We start from the raw sequence: 24,257 nt of genomic DNA on the forward strand, positions 1-24,257 counted from the left end.
CTACAAGCGTGAGAAATTATTTCGTTCGGGGCACTTGACAGCTTTGAACCCTGGCAAAATGACTTTCCCTTTCCGATACAGATCATCCTGCAAACCTTTGTTCATCCTTTGCACCAAAAGCTTCTCATAGAGCAGTGGGTGGTAGGCCCCTAAGGTACAAGCTGCATCGTAGTAGAGTTCATGGTAGTGACATAGGTCGGTCTGTCGGACTGAAGGGATGTATTCGTACACATGCACTTCGTTACACATGGACATCATGATGAGGATACCTGGAGCAGAAAGCGAAAACAAAAGTGAACCCCAGATTTCACCTTTCTCACAGAAATTTCCCTGCAGTCACCCAATCTGTTTTTCTTTCTTGCTTTCCTTTGGTGTTACAAACCTTAAGTATTACTTCGGTAAAATTAGCTGGAGCAATAGCTCCTTTTATTAGGCAGCTTTCACTTGTCCCTGACACATAAAGACTGCGATCCCTGTAGAGTCGACAGGGTAGGATGACAATCATAAGGCAAGAGTAAAAAGCCTATAAAGGGCTTGCATACCACCATCAGCCTCCTTGAGTGAGAAGACTGCTCTCTCCCACCTCCCCCCATTTACCCTATCCTGTCCACAAAACATCCCACGCAAGCATCAGGGACCTAATGCAGCTGCATGCTAATTTTTTTGAGTCAACTGATCACTTTTCTTGAAGCTATTTAGCAAGACAGACCAGGTCTTTACATTCACTTTCAGAATACAGAACGTGCACATACACACAGAGCAGTTGTCTGGTGTTTTTAAGGAGCTCTTTCGGTATTTCTACCACTTCCACAGCTAAACTCTGACCTGCCATGTACAGGAAATAAAAAAAATTCCAGGTATGCCCATTCTATCCTCCTCTGTGCTTTTGGATATCTGTGTCTTGCAAATATTTACATACATAGTAATCTTCAAGGCTATGAAGAATCTAACCAATTTCCCTTTCCTATTTTGTACACCACAGCAAAGGGAAACAAGGGCCGGTGTCACCCATGTTTCTTCCCTTGACAATTTCTGAATGGTTCATTCAGATTGTTGCCAATATTAGAGTATCAACGTACTCCTCGAAACATCTCCATCTTATTACAAAATTGATCTTTCTTAGTCTAGAATTGGACCAATTCCACTTTTTCCATCCACTCGCTTCTCTCTAGGCAGGAAGACATTACCAAGAAGGCAGTCTAGATACATCCAGAAGGACATATAAAGAAGCATCAGCCATGTAGTGGTAGCACAAAAGCCCACAGCTTCTAAGAATTTTTTGAAGAGTCTCATGGAGAGAGGCTGAGGAAGGTGAATTCCTTCTTAGAGCAGCACTGCCATGAGGAAAAGCCTCTGACCACCTCCTACTCAGCAAGGAGTAATCCATAAAATGCCAAACCATTTTTTCCTGCCACATGTCAATGGAAGACTATCATCAGCACTGTCAATAGCGGCTAAGAAAGGCCATATAGAAATTAATTTCCTGTTTAAAGCCAGGTAAAGGTTCACTGTGACCTTAGGTGCAGTCCTAAGATGCTGTTACTCTCCTTATCCTATGCTCAAGATCAAAACTAGAACAGGACAGATTCAGAAGCAAGGTAGGTGGGCTTATGCAAACTTTGTTTTCCTATGGCACAACTGTAAATCCATACTAACAGAAGGTCTTTATAGCTTTGAAACAAGAGAAATCTTGCTGTCGCAGCTGCACATTTTCAAAGGGACTAATATCAGATATTGATCAACAGCTCTGTCTAAACTGCAATATTTTCACATCAAGCACAGCTTCTGGGATCTTTTTCTGTTTCCCATAGCCATGTGAAAGGAAAATGATAGAGTAGGCATTGGGCACTGGTTGTTTTAAGGTTGCACTTAAAAAATATATAGAAAATGCATTGAAGCACTTGTTGCACTGCTGGTAGCCCTATCCATTGAATAATGTCTGTCAGCTCTCAGAGGAAGACAGCTGTACTAATTCTGCTCACTTTGCACTTACAAATGAGAACTGATGTAATTGGTTTTTTTTTTTCTGTACAACAGCTTTGGAATCATAAAGCATCAAAGGTGTTTTGGGTAATTCTCACAAGTGACATGAATTAACATAAAAAATTATTTTGGTTCGTTAATTAAGCAAACCCATTTTCTGAAGCTTAGTTTGCAGTTTGGGAACACAGAGATTTCAACGGCTTGCTAATGAAAAGAACCTTATGTTCTCCCTGCTGTGTATCATTAGATTATCAAAATGATTTTTTCCCTGCCTGATGTGTGAAGTAACTGAAAACCAATTACTTCTGTGATTAAATCTTCTTTTATCATAAATGAAAGGTTCTGAAAATGTTTCAGATTGTTCTACAGCTTTACACTCTACAGAGTCTGTGGTCTCAGAAAAGCAAAGCATATCAATTTCAAAGTCCACAAATTTAAGTGAACTTCAGTCTTAAGCAGGAAGAAACATGGATTCATGGTGAAAAAATATTTAATCCCTATTTGAGCAAAAAGTACAAGCTTAATAAACCGTGTTTCCTTGCCTCCAAGCTGTTACAGAAATGTTCTCAATTGTAGCCTGCCTAGTAACTTCTTTCTTTGTTGTTTCAGTTTTACAAATGCTTTCGTCAGCTTTTCCACTGCCAACCTCCTTCCTCCACTGATGGAGAGCCCACCTGCCACTCCAAGGTAACCGTTATCCAGCTGAATCAGAGGACGGATGGTAGAAACCTGTGCAATAACGAACCACGTCCAGAAATAGACAGTAAAATGACTTTTCTCCTGCACCCAGAGCCAAGCCTGGAACCAGTTTCAAGAGCTGTACCACCAATGTCTTAGGAAAACTGGCTCTGATGGAAACTACAAGCCTTAATCAGAGTGTGTTTCATTTCACTGCCGCATTACCCAGCTAACCTTAAAATTAATAAAGGAAGTTGCCATTTGTGGGATATGAGAACTGCCAAGAACAAAAATTTGGACTCTGATTTCCTTAATAACACTAAAGATGGCCACATCACTGCAGGTATGGTTCAATAATGACAAAATTTTCAGCAATATGATTGACTTTCCTGTAAATTAATTAATGGAGCACTTAGAAGTGGTAGAGTTTTAGTTCTTAGTGATCTGTGGATCCATGTCCTCCAGAATCAATCTGAAAGGCATGCTGGGCTATCTAGTTTAGCTCCTTGCCTTTCCTGCCTTGTTCCATCCAGTCTGTGTCTTGGGATTTCAGATTAGGTTGCTCACAAATAACCATAACTTCTGACAATCCATTCAAGCTTTTGCTCATGCTGGACAATAATGTTTTGAGGGAGGAAAGACAGTGACTTGACAGGCTAGTTTCTGAGTGGTAACAGCTAATTTACAGCACATCTCTGTGTTGAACTCTAGGGTCAACAAACTGAAAGATGAGCTAAGACAAGGAGTAGAGATTACCACATACAGAGGTGTGCCTGGGCTACAGAGGCTTATCTGTCCTGGTGGAAATGGGAGCACTCCTGAGACTTCCATATCTGGTGCATGTCAAGTGCCCAAACCTTACTCTAGGGAAAAACATTGGTCAGCGCCAGACTTTTCCTCTTTTAGCACCTCTAACACCACACACGCCCAGGCAAGGAGACCAACAGTGCAGTACAACCAGGACTCCCATCCCAACCACCTACGTGTGAGATCCCAGGGCATGCATGATTACACACTCAATCTACATGAATGCAAGGAGGTAGGTCCCTCCACTTAGCTGTCAAAGCCCCCAAATTCGCCCTTGGAATGATCTGCTCATGCTGTTTCATGCAAAAACAGAAGGTGGGATAGCACTATATTAAAGACAAAAGGAGGAAAGGAAAAAGGCGGGGGGGGGGAAGGCTCTTTTGGAAAAGAAGCTGGTTTTCTTGTATGAATAGAGCCCTCACTAAAATAGGGAATAAATGGGCTCAGTTCTGTCCCATGTCTTAGAGGATTTGAACCCCCCTCCACAGGGGACAGCCCCAGTGCTGCAGAGCTGTTACTGAAACCTAAGTTCACAAAAAACATGAATCAACAGTCTTTAAAAGAACATCAGCAGTTTAAACCATGAGGACATTTACACCAGTCCATGTACTAGGATATATTCAGTTTGTATTCTCTTTACTTTCTAAAGCCATGTCTGGCTTGTTTTCCTTAAGTCCCTAAAACAGGGCTGCCAACGTAGCTCCCTGGGCTACAGGTCTCATGTTCCAGCCCACGTTTTTTAGTAACACTCTAACTCAGTTTCTCTCTTTGCTTGGTGTTAACAGCATTGCAGTGAGTTACTGACATCCGTATCCAGCAGGTATAAGTGTGCCAAGCTGTCTATATTTTCATCTACCTCACAACTCAGTCTCCCCATCTTCCCTTGTCTCCCCCAGTTACCTTCAGTGATCTTGTAATTTTTTTGGAATTACTAATAGCTTTTTGGCACTTACATGACCCCTAAAACTTTTTTTTACATTACGTTTGAACTTTGATGTTTTGGATGCAATTACAAAGATAAAGAAGAAGTATGCACCTGACTGCTTGCTGACTTGATCTTCCGCTAACCTGTTTTGCTTGCCAGTTTTTCTTGCGAAGTCCTACCTCGCTTCTCATTTGTTACCCCATTTGTTATCTTTGCATATCTCTTTCTGTATTATTGCTTCCCAGGTTTCTTTTCTGTGACTGAATCTCTTTGCATTTCCTCCCATATGTATTAACCTGTAGTTTCCAAGTTTACTTCTTTCCCTATATTGCCCACAGAGTGCATGCCTATCTACTTATTTCTTTCGTCCATGTACTTTTCACATCACTGCCCGATTCAGTATCATGTGCAAGTTTGTTTCATATCTCTATGATCATCAGCATGAATGAAAACCAAATTGATAGCCTATAGGGTGAAGAATTTCCGTATGATACACTTCAGTATTTGTCTTTGCTCACAGTCCTTAAGTTAATTTTCAGACAATGCAGAATTGCTATATATAAAACAGCACAGACTGGCTTACACACGACCTAAGGAGACATTAATGAGCACGATGAGATAGTTGTTGTCCCAACACCTTATAGTCTGGACAGAATTAATCTGAGATGTTCATGCCCATGTCTGACCTAGCTGGTCGAAAGCAGTCCTTATAAACAATGCAGGAGACAGGCATTTCTAGGGCTCAGTTCATCTGACTTATTTGAGATGTCTACTTTAGGACAGGATGAATTGTTCCCTGTAAGTGCTGTTCCTCTCCAGTGACTAGGCAGAAACTAAAAATAAGAGTCTGGCTCTTGCTATCAAGCACCTTCTCCTCCACTCTGCTAGGTCAGAAGCTTTTGGAGCTTCGTGAAAAAATAATGTCACTGGCTTTTCCAGGAGCACTGTGAGAAGAAATGAAAACAAGGTATGATTCATCTGATCAAATGTGCCCACTGGTGCAGTTACCCACACCTGAGACAGGCTCCTTTGCTGTCAGTAGAAGAAAGTGGGCTCTTTTAGGAAGCAGCACATGTCTACTCGTCTCAGAGTAGACGTTTAAAAATGGATCATACAAGTCAGGCCCCAGAAGCTCCCATTTCTTTCTGTTGACTGTAGGAGAAGCCTGAGTGGCAGCACAGGTACCTGTACTACATGAGTTCTACCTGCACTCCCAGTACGGGATGAAAATTTCACATGTAGCTGGGAACACAGGTCTCATAGCCGTATGTAAGAGGTGCCTATTTTCGCTCTAGTAAGTCTGAGGCTAACTAACACAAATACAGATCTGCACCGGAGACATCTGAAGCTAGGTGGCATGAGCCCTGTTCTCTGACTGACCTAGCCATGGACCATAAACAGAAGTCAATTTTATGTGCAAAGATTAGGCTGAGAGGAGATGGCTTTTTTTATATGCATAAGGATTGAGGTACAGGAATAGGAGTGAAAGCAGAGAATTAGAAAGTATTTAGGGAAGGCCAGAGCACATGCACAACTTAAGAAAAACTAAAACCTCAAAGGGAAAGCCTATAGGCTATCTATAGCATGCAAACATCAAAAAAGGGTGAAGTAATCCTTAGAATGAATGCCGAGAGAAGTCCGTGGGGCACAACGCAAAGTCTGCTTTTCATCAGTGGGCCCTAAAAAAGCTCAGCAAAAGCTAGATTAACTAGATTAATCTAGTAGTAGCAGTATTACTATCATGGCTAGGGGATTCGGTCAAGAACATGTTAAGCTCCAGTGCAAACCAGCAGAAATATTCCCAGTCCGAGTGATGATGTTGCCATGAGATCGGTGGAGGGGTCTGGAGGGAACTGTGCAGGCAGTTCAGAGTCCCCTCAGAGCAGGGACAACTTTGAAGTTGGATCAGGTTCCTTGGGGTCCTGTCCAGCCCAGTACTGAGTATCTCCAAGGAGTGGAAATGGAGCTGTTGAATCTTTTCAGAAGTTTACTGAAGCATTTAAAAATAATATTGTAGGCATGACTCTGAAACCAGCAAGCAGGTGTGAAAATGACCATCAGACCTGGTCTCTTCCAGATCTGATGCTTAAGCTTTAAAACGTTTAGATCTTAAATACCCAATCTAAATTTCATAGTAAGGAAAAAGTCAGGGTATCTGGCATGATTTTAGCTGTGGTAAACATGATTGGTGCAACCATACATTCAAAATCACAACTGAAGATATTTCTGTATAGGCCACTCGAATCTAATTCTAATACCCTTGCTGGATTTTCAAAAGTCCCATTTGGATTACAACTGTGAAAATGGAAAAATGCAAAATAGTTCTGCCTGTGTGGAGAAAAGTTGTTTTATAGCTGATCATTCAAGGTATGCTTTATGAATGTTTTATAGTTGAATAACCATGTTCCTGAATACCGTATAGGACAAAAAAGGGATTGTGAGCACAGAATAGTCTTTTTAAAATATTTTAAGATATATTATTCCAAAGAAATTATGTGGCTGTCAGAGAAACAGTCAACCTGCAAGTTTGTTAAAACAGTACAATGCTAGATTCTAATAAAGTATTATGTATTTCAAAATATTATATATTAGTATTTCAAAATCCTCAGAAAGATGTATTACTTTTTTTTCCTATTTGGCAGATATCTATGGTGTCAGGAAGTGTTGCATATGGTTTAAACTTAGTCCAGTTGGCACAAACAAACTCCTGAGCTTTTACAGTCTGTGCTGAAAACATTTAAATCAGAATTAAATTAAGATTAAATTCCTTGCATGGATAGTTTACACAAATGAACATACACTATGGATTCGAATCAAAAGGAGAAAATGTTTTTCAATTTGTTCTTGGCGATTTTAATGACTCAAGAGGTTTTGAATTTCTAATATGCATCTTTTGTACAGTACAATTAGGCTTTGTGGTTAGCATACTAATTTAAAAAGAATGTTCTGTGGTTTACAAGTAAATAAAATATAGTTTAATATACCTGAATACAACAGATGCTGTACGAAGGCATCTAGAATAATAAGTGTAATTCAAACATTCAGCAAGAACTCAGCATCATTTTAACAAAATGTAAGAGATGCTGAAAGCATTAAAATACACATAATCTGATTATTATACTCATAATGTGTCTCATTTCACACACACCACAAATTTAGTTACAGAAAAGAATTCAGCTAGACACACCGGTAAGTTTCTGTTTGATAATATGTGCACTTGAAAGCATTACGAAAAAACTATCAAGCATTTAGTTTTCTATATGTTAATCTACTTCTATAGTCTCTATTTGTCCTCTCTTGATTGGATTTCAGGTACCCCGGGAAAATTTGCCACTCCTTGAAACAGGGCCAAATGTGCCTCAGTTATTCTTTGGAACATATAGTAAAAATAGCTCTGGCTTTTTAAAATACTGTTACTAAGAAAGGGTTCTTTTACCTCTGTTTAGTTCATGAACTATGACAAATACTAACCACAAGCAAACACTACCTAAATTTACAGAAAACCAAGTATTTATTAGGGATTTGAATTGTCACCAAATGGCCCTGTGCCTAAGCTTAATAAGTTGTGCAATATTTGTCACCTTTGATGTATAGATACTCGCATTATATAGTAGACCTAGGAAATTACATATTTATCACTTAATGCTGAATGCAAAAAGCCGTACAGTAATCACAATAATATATTCTGTAATATGAGCGTAGACTGGAAAATGCTGACCAGTAATATAATGTAATTTTAAATGTATTATTCAAATTTGGGTGATACACTAGAATAGTAAAGATCTTTTTACGTGATTTGGGGTGCTGTGAGAGGAGAGTTTGCTCTTTTATCTCTGTATTTCAGGAAGTAGAAGATGCTCAAATTTCAGAGTGCTTTTTATTAGAATAAGAAGAATTTAAAGCTTATGTATTTGGAGGTATTATTTATTCGTTGTGATAATACTTGAACAAAACTGAGCTGGAAAGAGTAAGCACTATTCTGTTCCTTCACCAACTGCTGGCAAACAGCTGAATAAGTAACAATAATAAAGGCAACGCTTAATATGTCGAATTGTTTCTTTCAGTTCATGCAAGTGTATTTTTTCTAAGCAGAGCTGGAGATCAGCTGCATTCTTCTATTCAACATGCTTTCTGAAGCCATTTTAAATTTAAGTTCTTAGTCATACAATGATCTGCTAATGTTGCAGTGTAATGATAGTCTTGCTTGTACTATTGTCTCAGTGCATGCAAATGAAGATTAAAATAACGTTATCAACTATTAATGACGCATAACTGTTAAATCCGTAATGTCAACTGTAAAGCCTCAAACAAGCCTTTCTTTCTCCCAACAATAAAGTAATCTGGGCTTAGTTATCATTTTGTGCTTAGTGGTTCATATGTTACACTAAAAGCTACGACACATAGCAAAGACTACCACCTACACAGACAACCTAAATTGTAAAAATCTACACAGACCATGTTTTGATTTGGGAGTAAAAAAAAAAAAAAAAAACCAGTCAGAGCTTTCAACTAGCTTTTTAAAAAGACAAAAAATGCTGGGTATACAAGGGTATATAAATGTGAATTTCAAGTAAAATCACCTCTGAAGAGGTAAGCTAGCAAAATGTACTGACAGACTATGGTAAGTAGGAATTCATAGCAAATCCAGTTAGCAAACAATGGACAGGAGCAAAATCTTCACAGAAAAGCCTGTATATAATCTAGACATTACTAAAAAGACCCCAAACTTTCCAAATACTAATGTACCATGCCATCCAATGCACACAGAATGCTGCTCTAGACAAACTCAAGGAAGCAGTTTTAGTCTTGGTCTTCAGATGACAAAAAAGTAAAGGTCAGAACTAGGCTGTTTACATAGCCTACCAAGGAGGGTATAGGAACAGTTTTCTTACAGTAGAATGGTAAAAATAGAGACTGCAATTTATACACCATCAGCCTCAATTAAAAACTGAGCTTTAATACCTTCAGAAAGAGGGGAGGAAGACTAAGTTCATATTTCACAGTGAAAAATGTATTAATAGGAACTGAACAGGTAACACTTATTTCTGCTGCCAAAAGATAGGGCAAATCCTTCCCTAATAACAGTGACGTCAATTTAGGATTTGCCAGTGGAATCCAAATCCCAGATTTGGTGGTTGGATGCTTACATTTCTTCTGAGAAAAATGGAGTAGACTGAAGTCTAAGACAAGATGTGAACATATCAATACTCACTTAACAAACCAAATTTTCAGCCAAACGTGAACCAACAAATTTAACTGCAAAAAGCCACCATGGCAATTGCCTAATGCTAATGCAAGATGATGAGAATACTGCGCAGAGTTTTGTTTAAAAGCATGAAGGTGGCAGCTGCAAAAATGATGCAAAAATATGCAAGAATGGGTTCTCAAAGCTCATCTGAGGATTAGATTAGGGAGACAAAGAGTAAATAATTTATAATGAGGAGTGACAGTAGCTAAGCTATGACATGACACATAACGCAAAATTATAAGCCAGGGAAAGTCCACATAAGTGTCTCAGGAAACAAGCCAAAAAGACTCCCAGATTAAAATAAAAGGTTTGTTTTACCCTGGGGAACCTTTCCCCACAAAAAAAACCAGTCTCTGTGTTTTCTTGGTCATTATTCATAGCCTTTGAGCTAGAAAATACCCCACTAAAGGGTGACTTGTCTGTGCCAAGTTAATCCTTCCTAGACATGGTATACCCCCAGAAGTAACACCTAACAAACGGGCTGCAATCTGACAGGCAATGAGTTCGGCCTATTTTCAATGATATCCTGAACTTACACCCATCACTAGGCTGGGTAGAAAACAATGTTAGAGTAGTAACAATTTAGTGGAAAAGACTGCAGTCAGATGTGGGTCTGCATGTAGTGTTGTTAAGGTGCAGCCAGGCAGCGGTGACGGATGGGGCTGCCGCAGGCTGACACCATGTTTAGAAGAAAAGCAAAGACAGGAACATCTACAGGTTAGAACCTGATGGAGAGGAACAGAGAAACTCTGCTCTTGGAGGAAGCTGATCTGTGTTGGGTAACATTCATCTCGCCTGGTTTTAGACCTCCATAGCATGTGTGTGTTGTACGTTACCATTCAGAAGTGGCTGAAAACAGTGACGTATTTAAAAGGCTTAAAACATTAAGCGAATGTACACAAAATGCGGTATTACTAAAGCATTCTAAACTTGTGCCTTATTTTGTATGGAACCTGTAGAGCTCAACCAATCCTGCTCTGTGCCGCTCTACAGCTGGGACAGGCGCTATGCTTCCCTCACCCCAACCACCAGCTCTTGCGGTGCTATTGCCTCTCCTCAGCCATATGCCGGCTCAGAGCTAATGTACGTAGGGTTTTGGGGAACCAGTGGCTCCAGGAAGGACTTATGCCAAGACAGGGCATCCCATGCCCCAAAGGAAACACAAAAAGATGTTCTTCTCCCTAGCTCCCATGTGGTGGAGAAACCAGGGAAAAAAGATCCTACCTCTTCTCACTCTCTTTCCCCTAAAGTCACAGCATGCAAGAGACTACCTCTTCCTCACAAATGACCCACCGGCCCCTTTTCCAAGAGACTTAGTAATATTGTGACCTAAGTACTTTAATACAGCTATTAACAACGTTAAAAGATTCCCCTGACATCAATCCCTGCTGAAGGATGGTGACTCACTGCTGCAGAAGAACACTGTGAGAACACATTCCACCAAGCATCCTCCCTTCGGGAAGACTCAGTTTCTTCCAAATAGCACTAAGCAGCAGAAATAGATACAATTGTCAGGTGAAAAATGTAATTACTGAAGAAACACTCTAAGACCACCCTAAAACATTTCTGACATTCCTGAAAGGAAATAGTCTGATGTTTCCACGTTTCAATTTCTACATTTGTCCAATTTTGTAAACTGGGGCTACAGAGAGTTAAAAAGCTTGAAACTGAAGTGCTTCACTTGATCCAGAACCATTTTTTTTTACCTTTTCCATGTTGCTGGCAGCAACAGCAATGTGAGGAACTGCTGCTCTTCCTCCACATGTAACCGCAGCTCACAGAGGGCTGCCTGACTTTCTGTCGGTGTAAATACGGACAAACCAAATCCTTGTGCAGAGTCTGTATTCGTTCTAATTGCAGAGCACTGCATACAGACTTACAATAAGTTATTCTAATAAAGTGATTAGAATCACTATGGTCCATGCTATAAAGAGCTTAGATTCAGGGATACAAGTGTCTCTGCGTGTGAAAATTCGTACACTCTATTTAACAACGGCCTATGTTCCTTCCTATAGCTGTTTTGAGCACAATGGTATTAGCAGTGTGGCCATTTAATAAACTATTTTCCCATGTCTTCTTGAAATTAAGACACTCAGATTTTATGATGGTCATCATTTACCTATTCTTTCTAATTTTATAAGAAATAATTTTACAGATTTTGTAAGTATCAGGTAGAAGCTGAACATTCAGGATACGCCTTTCATACAGGTGCACTCAGCTGTGTCTGCCAGCTTCAGTTCCAACTGGATATTTGCTACAGCAGTTGTTGAGAGGTACCTGATCTGAAGACCAACATGGCTTTTCAGACTTCTGCCAAGCTGTTATTACATTTTTTATGCTTTATCTTGCCATCTGACAATACACGGTTGTGTTTCTGTGCTGTCTCCCAGTTTATATTATGTAACATATGCAATGCACAGACATCCATTCAATAAGGTTAATAAAATAGGAAGCCTTTCCCTAATAAAATACTTTAAATGCATCTATAAGAACAGTAGCTACTTATCAGATGAGGTGGATATAACTCCCAATAAGCTTGTCTTACTGCCTTGTTTTCTTAAAGCTAATAATAGCATTACCAGAATTTCTAAGCATCTCCTTTGGAAAAGAACAATGTAACTAAAATTCCCAGTAAAGGTGAAGGAGGCAAATTTACATCTGTACCCACAAACTATATGTATCTGTACAGCTTTTGTTGTTAAAGTTTTTGCTTGTTTAATGATTGATATTTTCAAAGCATTCTCTGCTTGAAGGATATTTTTTGTCAGAACATCTAGATTTGGGGTTGAAGATTACTGTTCTATTCTTACAGTGAAATTAACTCAATTTCTTCAAACAAAGCTTTTGATGTGTTTCTTATATATGGTGGAAGTACAGATTGACAGCACAATGGTCCTCTTCACTATTCTTATACTCAGCAGCTGTTAACCTATTTTTATCAACAACTTCATTACTCCAAGAAATGCTTTTGCAAAATGTGAATGCTGCTGGTGAGATCATTCCACATGAGCAGACTTCTCCTTATGAATTTTTGCACGCTGGTTCCAAAAATCTCACTTCAAGAAGTAACCAAGTGCCAAGGCATCCTCCTCTAACACACATCCTCCTCCTCTTTCCACTCACATGCCAGGTAAGCACAACCCACTCAGGTCATAGATGGGCATCTCACAGACACCTTTATGTCATCCCTCTGAGAGCCTCAGCACCCTCCCTAAGGCCTCTGGTGGGCTCCACAATACCATGGGATGCCACTACTACACAGAGAGCCCAAGATAAGTGCTGAGAACTGGTTTTCCCCTGTTGGATGCAATCTCAGGTATCTTCACTTCCAGATTCAGACAGAAAGAATGGTAAGAGCATTTTCCGCCTGCAGCAAATACATAGACCAATATCACAATGTCAAGGAGGAAAGGATGGAGTTTCCAAAGTGGAAGATTATATTTGGAGCTCTATTGCCCTCTGTGTCTCTAGAAGCATGAGCAAGGAAGACCCTGACTCAGCCTTGCTACTCTGACTACTTTCACGCTTTAGACACTCACGATCAGGACCCGCTATGCATCAGATAAGTCGTTATCTGAACAGCTGGGCACACTGCCAAATTATCCCCCAAGAAATACTAAAGAAGGACCAAAAAACACAGTGAAACTCTATTCCTTCAAGTGTACGAAGAAGGGGGATGCTTTGAGCACTTTCAGCCTGCACAGTGGAAGCCATGACAGGGCATGGGAAATCCCATTCCTTGACCTGTGTAGGGACCACAGCTTGCCCTGTCAGACTGCATCAGTGATTTCATCCTCTCTGTATGATCTGCCATGTGCTTTTACTTGTCTGACTGCATCTCTGCTGTATGATCCCAACAAAGAACTTCAGAATCGAGTAGGTTCTCAACAGACAAATTAATATGGAATAATACAAAGTTCTCACAGATGTATGTATGTTTTATAAATCTGGTATGCATACTATGGATGTGAAGGGCAAGAAAGCAAAATATTAAATTCACGCAACTATTTCATAGTTCTTATACTGTGTGTTTTAGCTAGTCATTGTTTCTGTATAGAGCACCAGGAACAAACAGTACATGTATATGGACTTGATCCTCACGCAGTGTACACATTTAGGATTTCTGAGTTTTTTTTTTTTAATCTAACGTGTCTACCAGGCCCATCTTTGATACACCTACCAATAAAACCTGAAGAAGGAGGGTTGGGCTGTATCTTCTCTTTAGTGTTCTCCTGAATGATGTCCCAGAGCTGCCATATAAACTTTGGATGGAGAATGTAAAACGGCTGGTTTGGATTCTTCCTGCGATGCTGTACGTAGGGAGTGAACAGATTGTAGTCTGGCTTCTTATACCACTGGGAGCAAAAAAATAAGATTTTTTTTTTAACTTTATGGTATCCAATGTGTTTTGAACACTACATGCAAAATAATGCAAACTAGTTTCATTCAGGTTCTTCAGAACAGAAGCAAAGGTAGCAAAGCAGCCTGCACTGGTGGGCACTTCTCCTAGAAAGCCAGTCCTCACTCAGGGCTATTCTGCTTCCTTTCTTCATACAGAGACTCCCAATAAGCAATTCACTGCAGCGCGACAAGCTAACCTCATCTCCCACTCAGAAGCCTGTGTTGAACAAGGGGTTCAAAGAGCCTTGACACAAGACCCGGGCGAGGAGGGGTGAACCCTCCTCTGAAAGCGTCCCTGTCCCTGCTGCCAGCAGCAGCAGCACGTGAAGCAGCCTGACGGCAGCCTGCGTAGGAGGCAGGCAGCCTCTGGCATCTGTTGCTAAGGGAGTTCAGCAGATGAAGATTTACTTTCTACTTTGCAGCCTGCTCAGCTCCGAGGTCCCCTTGCCAAGAACCGTCAGACCAACTGGTCCGCTGGAGCTGCAGCACCAGCCAAAGCAGAGACTCCCCCAGTGACAACCAGATGGACGTCTGCTGCTCTCAGCGAGGGGGTGGACGGTGGGGCACAGATGGCTGTGGGGGAGTGGACACAAAGGGAAGACTGGTGGGGAGAAGGCCTGAAAAATGGTGAAGGCACCAAGAGAGCTTTTCATTAGGGTGTTGCATTTTGTCTGGGGAGGCAGAGGGGAAGGTGGGGAAAATATGGATGCAATTCTTCACTTTTCCTGATAAAACCTCCTTCTGAAATCTAGCAACATTCCTTCCTTGGCAAACACACAGAAAACTCACTGTTATGTGAAAATAGCAATATTTTCTAAAAAAACCCCATCATTCATCTATCCTAGCATCTCAGAGCAGTCCATTCCAGTACAAGTGCTGGCTATTAAAAAGCTTTTGACCAATAAACCAATTTTGACCAATTCATGCAGAAATAGCAGACTTTGGGGTTCATCATGACAAATGAGAACCAGGAGAGTGCAGTGCTAAATACATTCATTTTCTCCAGTGCTTTCCGACTGATTGGGAAGAAAGGTCCAAGCAGACATCTTACCACGTTCAGATTTGCAGAGTAGGGGGCAGGATCCCAGGCAACTAAGATAACATCTTTGTACAAGGAGCTGTCTACAAAGTGATGGTTTGGGTTGGTGAGAATCTGCAAACACAGATGCAAAGAATTGCACAGCGTTAAAAGCAAGTGGGATCCAGTAAAATGGCAAAATCCTTCTCTAAAATGAACAGTCCTCCCCACACTGCTGTTTGTTCTGCTTGAATTCTGGTCAATTTTAAGCATCTTGTTTTGTTAAAAAAATATATAAAAAGGAACTTAGCCATAAACAGCACTCATGACAGTTTGAAGTAGCAGTATGCTGAATTACTCTCCATCTGTGAGGGATGTGATGGGACCACTTGAGATGCTGCATAATTGTGTATCAACACTACCGTGTATTCTGGAACTTGAAAACAAAAGCTACAGTATTTCAGACTACCCACAGGATCCTCTTCTTGGACACAGAACAGCCTTCTTTGAAAGGCTGCAGACCCCAAGGATAATGTCTTTTTTTTTTTTTTTTTCCCCTGCCCCTCCCCCACCTCCCCCATTTTGGTTGCTTTCTCATTTCAACAGCAAGACAGTCTCATTTCATGTCAAGTAACTCCAAAAAGGCAAATTAGACCACGACTGTAAAAGCTGGCATACCTAGAAAAATAATTCCAGGAACAGGCACATGATAGGGCTATTTTTGAAGTAACTGTCATATTGCTCTGATCTACTGCTCTCATATAACTCCCTCCTGCATCTCCTGGTCCTTTGCCTGATCCTCCCGCCCCACTGGAAGCCTACTCTTCGCTCCTGCTGGCTCATCCCTTCCTGGACTCTCTATGCCTAACCAGATCTCTCTGATCCCTGGTGCGTCTAATATCAGGCAGGGTTGAGCTGAATGATTTCAGCATTGGTTGAAACAGCGTGAATTTGGCTCCAGCTGTTAAACTAATCAACATTCCAGACAAATAAATTCATACTAATTTTCATTTCCCTTTAGGATCCAATGAGCCGTATTTGATTATGCATATTTTTCTTCAGAAAAATAATATTGTTGCCATAGCAATATTCTTCCTACCATAAACTTTGAGCTTAATGACTTTCCATCAGCCTTCTACAACAAGAACAGAATTAGTAGTGCTGCCATCAGCATCCCCAACTGCATTTCTCAGAGCAGTTTTCACCTGAGAAAGTAAACTCCTTTTTTGAGAGTACAGAGTAAACAGATCAGAAGGTCAACCTTTTAAAAGCTCGGTTCCAGAGTTATCACACAAAGATGCTCTTACTTGCCTTTCAGTAAGCAAGAGTTCTTTGGAGGTGTTGTCCACACAAATTTTGCTCCTAGTGAGCCTGCATTCATATGTATGAGATGAGTTTCTTCTGGAATAAGAATATCTGTTGTGGCTGCACTGGCTTCCTTCACGTCCTTTGGGCTTTCACAGCAGAGAACATGAAGGAAGAAGAGGGCCACAGCAGCCTTTTAATCAACTGAATGCAGGAATTTCCAACAGCGAGGAGGGAAGGAAGGTCAGTAAACCTGTATGGGTAACCCATCTTCAGCATTGGTAAAGAAAGAAACTTTTATCAAGTGGGCTGCACAGACTTCTCTCCCAGGGAGGGGAAGGCCAGTTTCTCAGCAGGTGGCCAGAGCATCACGGGTGGCTTCTGACCTCTTTGAAGGAGCAGAAAGGTGGTGAGAATACAAATGTTTGTGAGGAAACTGTGTGAGCTGATCTGGCCTGAATTTTAACCATGTCCTGTGTCTTCTTGAGAGGCCTTATGGAGAGCAAGCAATGTACAGCGCAGCAGAGAAGACCATGGGACCCTCCATATACCACCCCAGCGAGAGTGCATTGCAGCAGCTCTGGGAGCCAGGAGGACCCCAGCGTGCTGCAAGCAGCAGAAAGCAGCTAATTCACCTGTTTAGTCTCTCTAAATTTGGTCAGATCACTCCCTGGAGGCATTTCTCTCTTCTACTACTAGTGAGACTAGTCAACTAAATAAAGTTTATAAACCCTCCTCCTTGCCTGGCACAAGAGTTCAGGCATGGTCAGCAACCAGGACATTTGGGCTAACAGTAAAACAAAGAACAGTCAAAAAAAAAAAAAAAAAAAAAAAAGAGAGAAAAGAAGTAAAATAAATGACATTAAGATCAGTGTTCTCTGATACCTTGATTTCATCACTAAATCCAGAGTCAGATATTTCTGCTTTCTTCCCCTCAGCAAAAGGGCCATATTTGACCCAGATCACTTCAAAGATCTAGTCTGTCCTACAGCCTCACAAATAGCTACAAAACAAGTGTGAAGGGAATGACAGTGAACAGTCCTCTCTGTGGTGGCAAAGAACATGAACTTAAACACACAGAGAACACACCCACCAAGGATGGACTTTGCATGGGCAGTCACTCAAAGAAGAGGAATAAAAAATGAATTCATAGGAATTTTGCTCTCATTCAGCAAGAATCAGTATGTATAGAGCATGCTACATGGCCAACCATACTACTAGTGTAAACTAATTAAACTCACCATTTTAATATGTCATAAAATTTCACAGTAATTGTGTTGTTGCTTTTTGGCTGCATTTCATAAAGGGGAAAGAGGCTTAGTTTGCCCAAGACCAGAGTTCGGGTTTTTTTCAAAGTTGAAAAACTGCTCTTAACCATAAGGTGTCACTATAGCTCAATGCACAATTATTTGTTGACACCCATATGCAGAAAATCCCATTTTCTGTTTCCATTCAGATGAACAAACTCACCTTATGTGTAATACCCAGCGTACATTAAAGTTTTTTACTAGTTCATTCCAAATTTTTAAAGAATGATCACTTGTTTAAAGTTAAGTATTAAGACAACTCAGCTCCCATTTCTTTTGCCTACCAGCAAGGAAATAATTGGGGAACCAGAGAATATGAGAAAAGAGCTCTGGGATCCTCACAGCCTGGGCTTTGTGAAGATCCCAGAGGCAGTATGGTGAAGGTCTTCTGTACTGATGGCTCTGGCATCCTGCAAAGCCTTTACAGATGTAGGACACATGAGAAACTTTACACACCAATTCTTTGAAACAAGGATATCAAGTGACGACTGCAATCACTCTACACTGACAGCAGAGTGAACATCCCTGTAAGGGAGAACTTTTACCTGCTCTACATCATGACTGTTAAATCACTAGCTGTGTCCCAGATTACCCAACACTTTCTTAGAAGTTATTAATTTAATGTCATATCATACAGAAGTGACATGGAGTTGAATTCACAAAAGGAAGATCTTACCTGAGAGTTAATGATCCGCATGGTTGTTTTATTTCCAACATCTTTTTCATAGCCACGTGTTGGAGCAGAATTAAATCTTAGAACAGCATCATGAGAATCTAGGAGCATAAATAAGGGGGTAATTTTTCTTAGTAATACAGAACAGTAAAATAAAAAAAAATACCTAAACTAACGTAAAACTTACACATTTCTCCCAATCTTGATATTCTAAGGATTATAAACATTCTACTATGCACAAACAAAAATCCTCTTGTATCTGCCATACATTTTTAACATTATAAAATCCACCTCAAAAGAGTTCAGAATCAACTATTAATTTAGCTTGCAATACTTATATATTTCTCTTAATTGGATAAACTTAGTGTGGGAAGGTCATTTGTACACCCACTACACACAGTTGCTCGCTACTTCTATTTTAAAATTTACAGAGAATTATTCCATGCAAAAGTATGTTAATTGCAAGAATATCTACTTGTACATTTGAATGAAAAACAATGCTTAACTATAAGCTTGTGCTTCACCGCATTTTAAAACATCTGAAAATCTCAGACCACCCCAAACCTATTAATCACACTGTGTACTTATTCTCAAGGTCAGTACAAGTCTTAAAGAGTCTCTGTAGGGAAGTCAGCCCACAAACCTGCTCAAACACAGAAACCCAAGGATCCCTTGGTAGCAAAGATCTAACAGAGCTGAACTGTCAAAAGTTTCCCCACAAGCTGTTGACCTTGGAGTCATGCAGAATAGAAAGCAGCTATATAGGTCAAGTATGGGTCAAGGGTAGACACCATGTGCAAGCCTCTGCTGGATAAAAGATAATCACCCTCCCAGTGCTTCTTTAAGGGGATCTCAAAGCTCAAAAGGTGTGAGGGAGAGTAAGACACTACATCCATTGTCCAGAAACACACTGTCCCTGTCAATAGCCCCCTATTTGGTCTACTTTTGTCCCTTCTATTGATGGAAGCAGAGAATATGATTCAGGCCAAAATGGGCATGTAATGCCTTAACCCATAGGTAGTTTATACAGCTGTCTATCTTTAGTCACTTAAAATGTGGTTGTCTGCAGCTCAAAAATGGAGGAGGCAGAAGTTGCCAAAGAACCAAACATGCTTCAATGGAGTTCAGGCCTGATCCTATCAAACTGGGATCTTCTGTCCTTTCACACCTTTACTCCACACTTCTTGTACTCCAGACAAGAAAATGTTGTGTGACATGAAGCCGGCAGTACAATCTCAGCCATACTTCCTTGATTTAACCTGTTGTGTCTGAAAAGAAAGAATTTTTTGCCAAATGTCCACTGAGTCCAGCTCCTCAGAACCTAAGAAGGAGTGCAGGTTCTTTCTATGTCCCTATGCAGGGACAGCCCTAGCCTCAACACCTAGCCTTCATCTGCCTAAACATAAGCATCTTAATTATGTAGGAGCTGAAGGACATGAAGTCAATAGAAGCTGTGGGTACTCCACATTTTTGGAGAAGGAAAAGAAAAACAAAGGTCCTTTATACTTGAAACCTGCTTAAGAATTTAAGAACATAAATTTGGACCTGCATTTGACAACTTTTTGACAATCTGTTGACTGGGAACTGGGAATCGGGTTGGGAAATGGGAATTGCATGGTTCATAACTCGAGAGACAGCGTGCTGCATTTCTAACATGATTCATGCTGGTTCTTCACATCAAGAGTAAACACCTTTCCTTCACCATAAAATATATGATTTGGACACAGCCTAACACTGATGACAGCTGGTTTAAGGCACCTGGTTTTAATCTTATTTGGAGATAACCATTTTAAAGATATAAAAAGTTTGGATTTTGATTGCAGATCCCTTCCTGATGATGCCAAAATAATTGGGTCTCCCATTAAATACCATGATCACGATGGGAGTGTTTGTTGTACTTGCACGTATTTCCACACCTAGTATCATTCAAAAACAATCGGAGGGGTGGGAGGGAGGAGAGCAAAAGGCAGAACACACATTAACATTTCTGTCTGCGTTTCTAATAGGAGCACAGAAGAGGGAGCTAAAGGCCTATGAAGATAAAGGTCCTCTACTGCTGCTCTCTTAAGCCTTTTTTTTCTTTCGGGAGGATAAATAGTAAAAGCCTTTTGCCTGCAGCAACTTCATCAACCAAGGCTGTACAGCCCACGGCCCAAACACCAGAACTCATGCATGGGGTGCTTTTCCCCACTCGCTAATGATGCTGACTTTGCCGTGCCTCGGTGGATACCGGCTGCCCACGGTGCCTCCAAGCTTGCAGGTTTGCTTGCGTTTTCAACCAAGAGCTGGTAGACCTGGTGCCAGCTCTGGGAGAGGACAGTCTTCTCCTACAGCTGTGAATGCACAGGGGAAAAGAGCATCCTGAACACTCTGATCTTCCTCTTCCCGGTAAGACTCTTCTAACTTTTTCAAGGACTAGAGAGGAGGCGGAAAGGCACAGCCAAAAGCTCAGCTGTAACACATACTATCTGGACTCTGCAGGGGAAGCATAACTTCTTCCCCATAAGAATAATAATACAAACAGATGCTGGAGCTTCCATTTTCCATTTTAGGTGTGGAACACTGGCACGATGTCTCCAGCATATTAACACTTCCCAGGAGCTGTACTGACCACTAAGACCCATCGGTTTGCACCAGGCCCTTCTGGGATGGCTGTAAACAGTCAGCTGGCCCCCCACAGTTCTGGGCCAAATTCTCTGCTCAGTCACAAGGACCCACCCATGGCCTGGAAGACACTTAGAAAAAAAACCTTCTGTGACTCCTGCTGCCCCATACACCTCCCTGTACAACAGGTAGGAGGAGATGTGAAACTTCTGTGTAGGCCTTACCAAACAGCATCTCCTCCTTTTAGGCAGCATCAGATGACAATTTCCCAATTAAATCAAAAGCTCTTCCTCAGAGAATGGCATAAGCTTTCTGTGCCCAGAGTGTTCTCAAGAAAACGGGTACATACAGGAGCATACGGGCCCCAGGTACCATATCAAGCGCCAAAGTCCATACCTGAGTGTACAAATAGGTCATGATGCATGCTGTAATACATAATTATGTAAATATGTCACAGTGTGCTATGGATTCTCCAGTAGAGCACTAATCCATACTGGTGTAAACGGGGTCTACTGGGAAACACTGACAGAAGATTTTGCTTCAGTCAAGGATAACACATGGGAGAAGGGAGGAACTGTTAAGCTTTTTCACCCCAAAGATTTCTAAATCAGTGCGGCTTCCTGTGAAACTGGGGATTACCCTGGCCTGATCTGAGCTGCAGGCGAGCTGGGCACCCATGCTGTGCTGGAAGCCTATTAGCACAGTCTGATAATGACAGCAGCTCTAATATATCCCAGAGATTTAAAGGAAACCCATCTGTGTTAAAGAGATGATACAGCGCAAGTATTGGGATGTGAAGTCCTGGAAGACGGAAGGATTAATGAGTGAACATCAAAAGGTTTTTATAGAGAGCTGAAGGAGATAACTCTTCTTGCTCCAGAAGCAAGTTTGAAACATACATTTCATCCTTCTTTCAGCACCCTTAGCATACTGCACATGTACTACTAAAATGAAGAAGGACTGAGACATTAACACGAGCAGTAGCACTCATTTTTGAAAAGAAAAAATAAAACTGACCTGGATTAGTTTTATGGTTCCACAATCCTTTTCTGAATAGCTACCACAAAACTCCCACCTTGAAGTGGGGAATTCTGTGTGACGTTGACATCTCAGCACACCTGTAACCCCACTGATGCAGTGCAGCAATGGAAAAACAATGGGCAGAGATACTTGAACTCATTTAAATTCACTCTTGGAAAAGAGGCCTTGACCATGAGGCTGCTCAAGGCTCTGAATTCTGTATGTCTGTGAACTCTAAATATGCAAGAGATGAAGAGGATGCTCTACTGCGTCTTGGCACGGAAACAGAGTTCAGTCTGGGATAGCGATACAACAAGCAGTTTCTCTACGAGCCACCACAAAATACAGACAGGTACAACACAGCTTTGCAGAATAAAACCTGAACATGGCTCCAATCTGCTGAAGAAATAAACACATGTTGCAGCAAAATGACAAATATGGCAGATTTGATGAAACCACTGCCTCCTCTATACTACAAGCTGTAATATGATAGGAAGGCATCATTGTTTTCTTTAAATCAAATTATGACTTCAGGCCTGATTTTCCTTTCAGTTATATTGTCCTGAAAGGAAACAGCTTCGTTGAAGTCCATAAACTCACCTTCATGTAACGCTGGTGAGAGAGAACAATCAGACTTTATAGACCTATACTTGAGAAGAATGAACCTTTTGAAAGATAAACATGAGCTCACACATGTACATATATATGCACATGAATAGATGCATTTCACCCACCTATTTCATCCCCTAGAGAGGAATTCAGTATTGCACCAGCAGACATAACTACGGCACAGCTCCCAAAGCCATGTGTATACAATTTGCCCAGTGGAATTTGGGGAACGTGCTTTTCCCATCCAAGAGTGGAGAAGGGAGCCTCCTTGCCATCTATTGTTTTCACATTCACCCTTTCTTTTAGCTCACAGAATAGCTGGTCTCCTGTCAACTTGGAGTTTCGTTTCCCCTTGAACCGCACCCCATGCTTATTGGTGCTCAAATAATCTTTCATCGCCTTCTGCAGTCGAGGGTTTAGCATCTTGGAAGAGACATCCCCTTTCCAAAGCTTGTACAGAAAGGATTTCGACATTGTGGAATATAGTCCATCCCAGTCATCAGATTCATCAAGCATCTGGCTTCTCCTGTGCTTTGTGCTCCTTCTCCTCATTCTTCTCTGATGGCTCCAGTTGTTCTGTAAAATATTTACTTTTGGATTATCCTCATCCGCTGAGATGAATTTTGCTATCTCTTGAAGGTGGTTGTGTGACCGAGGCTGACCAGCAGCAAATAAATAATCGTCATTCACTTGGTAGAAAGCACTTTTTGATTTTCTTCCTATCTGGGATGGAAAAAAGTCATCTTCATTTCTAAAGGCATCTTCCAAATCAGTCCATTTCTTAATACTTCCAGTCCCCGATTTAAATGTACCTAAGAGATCTTCATTAAGAAGTACCTCATTCCCATCGATGGTTTCAGAGAATGATGGATCGTGAATGGCTCCCATGATGACTCTCTGCTTGCCCTGAAGGGGCAGAAGCCTCTTAGTTTCAATGTAAGAAAAGGAACTCGGAACTGGTTCAGCAGTGTTGCTATCTGTAAAATAGATGAATATCACCAGAAAAAGCAGACCCCATGCAAAGATCCCGAACAGCATGAGTTGTTTCCATTGCTTCAAGTTAGGTTTCATGGCAATGCCTTTACCAGCTGCTCTGTGCCTTGAAGTATTGGTGAAGGAAAATGAAACCTGGAAAGAACATCAAATATTAATCAAGAATGGTTCTAAAAATAGATACAATTCAGAAACATCTTAACACGCTTTGATAGAAGGTGCAGAATTAATCTTCAAGCTGTAGCGTGGAGGATTCAGAAGCAGAAACAAACTCCAGAGCCTGCAGACACTAGGAGTGACACACTTTGGCTGTAACCACACAGTGACAGCTGCTAGCTACAAAAGAAGCTGGTGACCAGTTTCTACAGTAACACTGGATCCTGCCTTCGGGGAGATCATGTGCCTGCCTGCTTCTGCTATACTGAGCATAGCATTAAGAGAGCAAAAGCAAAACCCACGCCTGGCTGTATCTACAGCGGGGACAATATCAGCTGTCTTCTCTTGTGCCACTGAAAGTCCTTGCACAGTGGGACTGTGAGCAAGCCTGTCCCCCAAAGGGGCCAGGCAGGGAGCACAAACTCTCAGCTGGACAGCCCTCCTCTGCCCACAGGCTGGAAAGGATGGTGCTCTGTGGATATCATCAAGGGGGAGTAGAGGAGAGTATCACACCTCGGAGGGAAACCTTT

At 41.1% G+C, this 24,257-nt stretch overlaps 2 protein-coding genes across 2 annotated transcripts in view; one reads left to right on the forward strand and one right to left on the reverse strand.

Moving 5' to 3' along the window:
* LOC142594960 (pinopsin-like) overlaps window positions 1-2,820 on the forward strand; it is a 91,198-nt gene extending 88,378 nt beyond the window's left edge. The window contains exon 4 of the mRNA XM_075721625.1: window positions 2,593-2,820. Within this exon, the coding sequence (XP_075577740.1) occupies window positions 2,593-2,820 (228 nt within the window). The remainder of the gene's footprint in view (window positions 1-2,592) is intronic.
* Window positions 1-23,700, reverse strand: ST6GAL2 (ST6 beta-galactoside alpha-2,6-sialyltransferase 2). The gene is made up of 5 exons (XM_009485569.2): window positions 22,704-23,700; window positions 18,349-18,446; window positions 15,094-15,195; window positions 13,822-13,996; window positions 1-269 (listed from the first exon to the last, which is right to left on the reverse strand). The coding sequence occupies exons 1-5, from the start codon at window positions 23,647-23,649 to the stop codon at window positions 1-3; spliced, it is 1,590 nt and encodes a 529-aa protein (XP_009483844.2). The 5' UTR covers window positions 23,650-23,700.
* Window positions 23,701-24,257: the final 557 nt, after the last annotated feature.

This window comes from Pelecanus crispus, chromosome 1 (assembly GCF_030463565.1).
Source record: "Pelecanus crispus isolate bPelCri1 chromosome 1, bPelCri1.pri, whole genome shotgun sequence".
Lineage (NCBI taxonomy): Eukaryota > Metazoa > Chordata > Aves > Pelecaniformes > Pelecanidae > Pelecanus > Pelecanus crispus.